General features: G+C 31.9%; 1 protein-coding gene across 1 annotated transcript; it reads right to left on the reverse strand.

The window, feature by feature from the left end:
- Nucleotides 1-36: 36 nt before the first annotated feature.
- LOC114194025 (protein NRT1/ PTR FAMILY 1.2-like) lies at nt 37-4,179 on the reverse strand. The gene is made up of 4 exons (XM_028084055.1): nt 3,945-4,179; nt 3,634-3,851; nt 1,223-1,767; nt 37-1,112 (listed from the first exon to the last, which is right to left on the reverse strand). The coding sequence occupies exons 1-4, from the start codon at nt 4,051-4,053 to the stop codon at nt 221-223; spliced, it is 1,764 nt and encodes a 587-aa protein (XP_027939856.1). The 5' UTR covers nt 4,054-4,179; the 3' UTR covers nt 37-220.
- Nucleotides 4,180-5,315: the final 1,136 nt, after the last annotated feature.

Consider the following 5,315-nt stretch of genomic DNA (forward strand, 5'->3'; position numbering starts at 1 on the left):
AAAATGATGTAAATGGGAGCGAGTTTTGGAAAAGGCTATTGATAAAGGCATAACTAAGTTTATTCATAGGGAAAAGTTTCCATATTTAGCGTGGGAAATATACCTTATTCCATTTCTGGAGCATATACCCGTGTACCGTGCAAGACCACAATACACCACTTGTCACTTATCTACTTTTAACCTATTACGTTTACGGATAAAACAACACTTTACACATAATCTAGGAAGTGGGTAACTCCATGTAATCAAATTGCTCTTCTTCCTTGTGTGCTGAAGCTTCAAGTTTTTTCTCCTGAGCAGGACCATAAGCCCAACAGATAGCGAGAAAGTAGAAGTAGTTAAGTATACCTAAACAAGTGAGCAGTGCATAATAGTAATTCAGATGACCCTTGTTAATGTTTGTTGAAAGCCAACTCTCATTCCCTCCTACACTAGTGACCTTGTCCACAATACTCACCAACAAATTTCCAAATATATCAACAGCAGCAAGCTGAAGAGTGAAAATGGCCATGGCAAAACTAGACATGGACTTGGGTATATAAGTGTAGAAAAACTCAATCTGACCAACTGGATTGAATCCCTCAGCAAATCCAAGCAAAACAAACTCAGGAACTAGCCATAAAACTGACATGTGAATTACAGCGTTAGGTTGCTCCTCAAACCCTTCTTCAATGGCAGCATTTCGTCTCATAGTTTCAACTAAAGCTGATGTTGCCTTACTTGCACATATGAACAACAATCCTATTCCTATTCGAGATCTACAGGTGAATCCTCTAGGCATGCCCGTGTATTTTGCAAGCAGAGGTACCATTACACGGTCGTAGGTGGGAATGATTATTGATACGGTGATTACCATGACAAGATTGAAGGATCCTGCAGGCATTTTGAAAGTGCCAAATAGTGTTCGGTCCATGGTATTTGCTTGGACAGTAGAGAATGTGGTTTGGGTGGCAACCATAAAGATGCCTGTAGACCACATAGGAAGAACTCTGAGCAAAGATTTCAGTGATTCCACCTGTCTTACTGTGCATTGGCTCCATGGATCTAAAACTGATTCATCAGGGTTTGACAGTGTCTCGGGATTTCTTATTATGCAAGCTTTGTTCAAACACCTACAGAAGTAGAATTTGTAAATAGGAAACTGAAAGATCCTTAATGAAGATTACAAATTACATTCAACAAAGTTAACATGTAGTTAGATGATGAGGGAAAGCACAAGTACCTAAGGCTATCAGTGGGGACCACCAGAGCTGAATCACATTCTTGATAATACTGATCAAAAGTATGAGGAAGGCAAAGTTTTCTGTTCTTTATGGCCACCACAACTACTTGAAGAAAACTAGTGAGTAAGCTATGACCGGGTTTTGCTTTGACATAGATGGGTGAACCAAGAAGGAAACTGAGAGCTGATATGAACATTAGCGCAGCAGGTACTCCAAACCCAATTTTCCATCCAAGATTTTCTTGAATGTACACAATTACGCTCAAAGAAATCACAGTTGATAACGCAACTGAGGTATAATACCAATTAAAGAAGCTATCCAAGAGCCTCCCGTTATTGGACTTTTCTCTAATTGTGAGTTGATCTGCTCCAAATGCTATGGAACAAGGTCGGATGCAACCAGCTCCAATGGAGATTAATCCCATGGAAATGAACAAAACTGCTAGTTGAATTGCGGTAGCAGAGCTGCAGTCCAGCATGAATGATTGACATGATGAAGTTCTTAGCTCTGGTATCATGGCAGTTAACCACAAAATGGTTAAACCCTGTGAGAGACAAAGAAATATTATCACAGCATCAAAGATTCATAAATGTCAAGTTCTTCTTAGGATATTTCATGTGGAAAACAAAGAAATAGCACTACTGAACACCCTTTGGCTGATTACTCTAGCCTCCACCAGCTTAAGCAATTACAATTAGATGGTGTTTTCAAACGTTAACCACACACTCGAAACTTGAAATATGATTCACTTTTCTCCATGAAGTTCAAACGCTTAATTATAAATAAAATTTTGCTGCAACGCGAGTGTTTAGGCCTCTTGGTTTATGTAATTCTGCAAATTTCTCTAATCAGTAAACAAAGCCTCAGTTGAAACAACTTAACATTCAGCCATCAGTATTTGCATTACGTGTTTTATCAGTGACAAGTGTCGCAAGTATGAGAAGACATCTTTCAAATTTTATAGTGTGCGTATGCAAACTTTTGATAAGCAAATTTCCGATTCTTAATTATTTAAAAAAGTTATTTCATGTAAATTCTTAAAATGCCATACAACCTAAAAATGAAGCTTAAAATTATCTAAAAATGAAGATAGTTATAAATACCTTTTAACTTCTTAAAATTGTAATTAAATAAAAAAAGAATTTCTACATAATCTTTGAAAGACATTTCTTCTTTCTCAGAGTAATTGCACTTTTAAACATTTTTTAACCCATTAAACATAACAATAAATTTGTAAAGAAACATTATTTTTAAAGTTACAATTTTAAACACTTTTTAACACAGTAAATATGTAAAGAAACATTATTATTAAAATAACCCCTTTTTTCTATTTTCTTTTTTTTTATCTGCGAATATAATTTATTTAGAGGTCAAATTAAAATAAAAATCAATATTTTGTAAAATACTAACATCAAAGTATTACTTTTTTTAAATTAAAACTTCAATAAGTTCGAAAAGGAAGAAATAAATTATTATTCTAGAAAAAAAGAAAAGATAAATAATTATTTACATAATTTAAAAATTCTCAACAATTATGATAACTAATCAAAATTAGCTTACAACAAAGTAATTTCAATCTTTTTTAATTTGGCTTAATCTTTTTTAATTTGACTTAATCAATGATTTAGTCATCTATTTTGTTAATTTATTTCTTTTTTGTCCTCTCTAATTATTTATATTCAATTTGATATTTTCGTTAAGTTAATATTACTTTTTTATGATTTTAAAAAAAATCATCAACTACGCGTCTCAGGCCATAGTCATGTAACATGTTATAAAAATTTTAATTATTTTTAATTTTTAAATTTAAAATCATAAACATGTTAGGTGGCTGTTTTCAATTTAATTTTTTTTTTAAAAATTTTAATTCAATTTAATTTCTTTAATCTTTACAACTATCAACATTTTCGTATTAAAACCAAATTAATAATTAAATTTAATTATAACTTATATTTATTTATATATATATATATATATAAATTTTATATATTAAATCACTCTATCTACTTATTTAAATTATTTTATTTATTACAAATATAAAATTTAAATTATTTTATTTATTACAAATATAAAAATTTCAACAGTAAAAATTTACAAACAGAAAAAATAAAATAATTTGTATATTAAACAAGTAATTTGGTGGATAAATGATAAAAAATTAATTTAACATGTATTCATAATTAAATTTAATTATTAATTTGATCTCAAAATAAAAAAATAAAATTAAAAATTTATAAGAGCTAAAAGAAATTAAAAATTTCACGAGTCAAATAATATGTAGACATTAATTTTAACGTAATAAAAATAAACTTTTCAAAAAAATTGAAAGATTAAATTAAATAAAAAATAAAAAAGTAAATCCTAATTAAACTTGAAAACTTTAAAGATGCAATGAAGAGGTGGTACTTACGAGAAGGCTGGAGAAGGAACCGATGGAAATGACGAGGAATCGACCAAAGTAAGAATCGGAGAGGAAGGCCCCGAAGATGGAGAAGCCATTAGACATGGCGGACCAAGTGGTCATCACTTTTGTACCTTCCACAATGCCCATTCCGTAACCATTCATCAGGTACACTATCATGTTCGGCATGATTCCGTAGCTCGCCACCTTCTCCAGACACTCGTTCACTGATCACTCCACAATCAAGGTAACCAAAACCACGCCATTTATATATCAAACAGTGAACACCGAAGAAAGTCAAAGCGAGTACAGAATATTACCTATGATGAAAGGCATGGTTCGCAAACCACCCTTCCCCTTTTCGGATTCAGAAGACGAACAACTTCCATTTTCCAAGACATTCTCGTTCGCCGCACCACAAGAGTCCATTTTTTTCCGTTTCTTTTTGGTGCGTTGAATTTAAGAGGGAGTGATGCTAAAACTTGGATGGAAACAGAAAAATCTTAAATGATTCCCAGAGAACTCCTCTACCTACATAATAGAGAAAAAAGATAGAAAAAAACGGTGACAAATTTGTTAGAAATATGACACGATAAAAGGAAAGAGACAGATAGAAGTTGGTGATACTTGTCTCAATGTGACATCTGGCTGCAACTTAGATGTGCGTGCGTGAAGTGCATTGAAATGTGAGGAGTTATAATTTTTGTTTTAAATATTTTCTCCTTTTCCCACACCTACTTCTGATTTTTTTTTTTCCGAATTAAATATAATTTGAAAAAATAAATTCTCACGGGGAATCTATTCTCAATTTATGTACACCATTAGATCCTTTTATTGTATAGGAATAAAAAGTCTTAATACCGGAGGTGTTTTGTATTTGCCTAGAAATCGACTCTCAAGTAAGCTGATTTCTATGAAGAATTTTTTGTTCTTTTTAAGTTAATAAATTTTAGAACTTTCTTAGATTTATTATTATATTTAAATAATGAATAAAGTGAAAGCTAGTGTTCTATGACCGAAAACATAGAGAAGTATTCACAAGAAGTTTCTCCTATTTTCACTTTTCAATCTTCTAGTCGAGATATTTTTAAATCTAAGTTTCGTCCTAAATCTTAGAAAGAGTATGTATGCAAAAAACATTGTGACGCTGCATTAGCAAAAGCAATAAATGCACTAATAATGAATATGTAGTTAATTATTTAGTGGACAATGTTATTTATTTTAAGTTTATATGCTGTTACTTGATTAAGTCTGGATCAAATAACTACTAGAATTAATTTTTACAATTATTTTAATAATATCTCTTTACTCTTAACCTTTTTAAGTGTGATGAAGCCGGTATGATCTCGGTCACCACAAGATGAGATGATATCAAGTATGCGTCCATAGGCGTCCAAGATGATCCCAGAATGCGATGTGGCTGAGATGCTCTCAGTCACATGTGAAGCAGTAATCTTAATGTTATAGGCTAGATGATATTAGATAGGCCTGATACATTCTCTAATGTGTCGGCATAAAACTCAGCTAGACTTTTATGTATGAAATGTCTTCCATTATGATGGTGTGTGGTACCTCGTACAAACATACTATTTTTTTCCATACAAACTTCTGCACTTGCTGGACTGTGATGATTTCTAGTGGTTATGCTCATTCTACTTGGTGAAGTAGTCGATATTGACTAACAAGAATTT

This window comes from Vigna unguiculata, chromosome 8, assembly GCF_004118075.2.
Source record: "Vigna unguiculata cultivar IT97K-499-35 chromosome 8, ASM411807v1, whole genome shotgun sequence".
In the NCBI taxonomy this organism is placed as follows: Eukaryota; Viridiplantae; Streptophyta; class Magnoliopsida; order Fabales; family Fabaceae; genus Vigna; species Vigna unguiculata.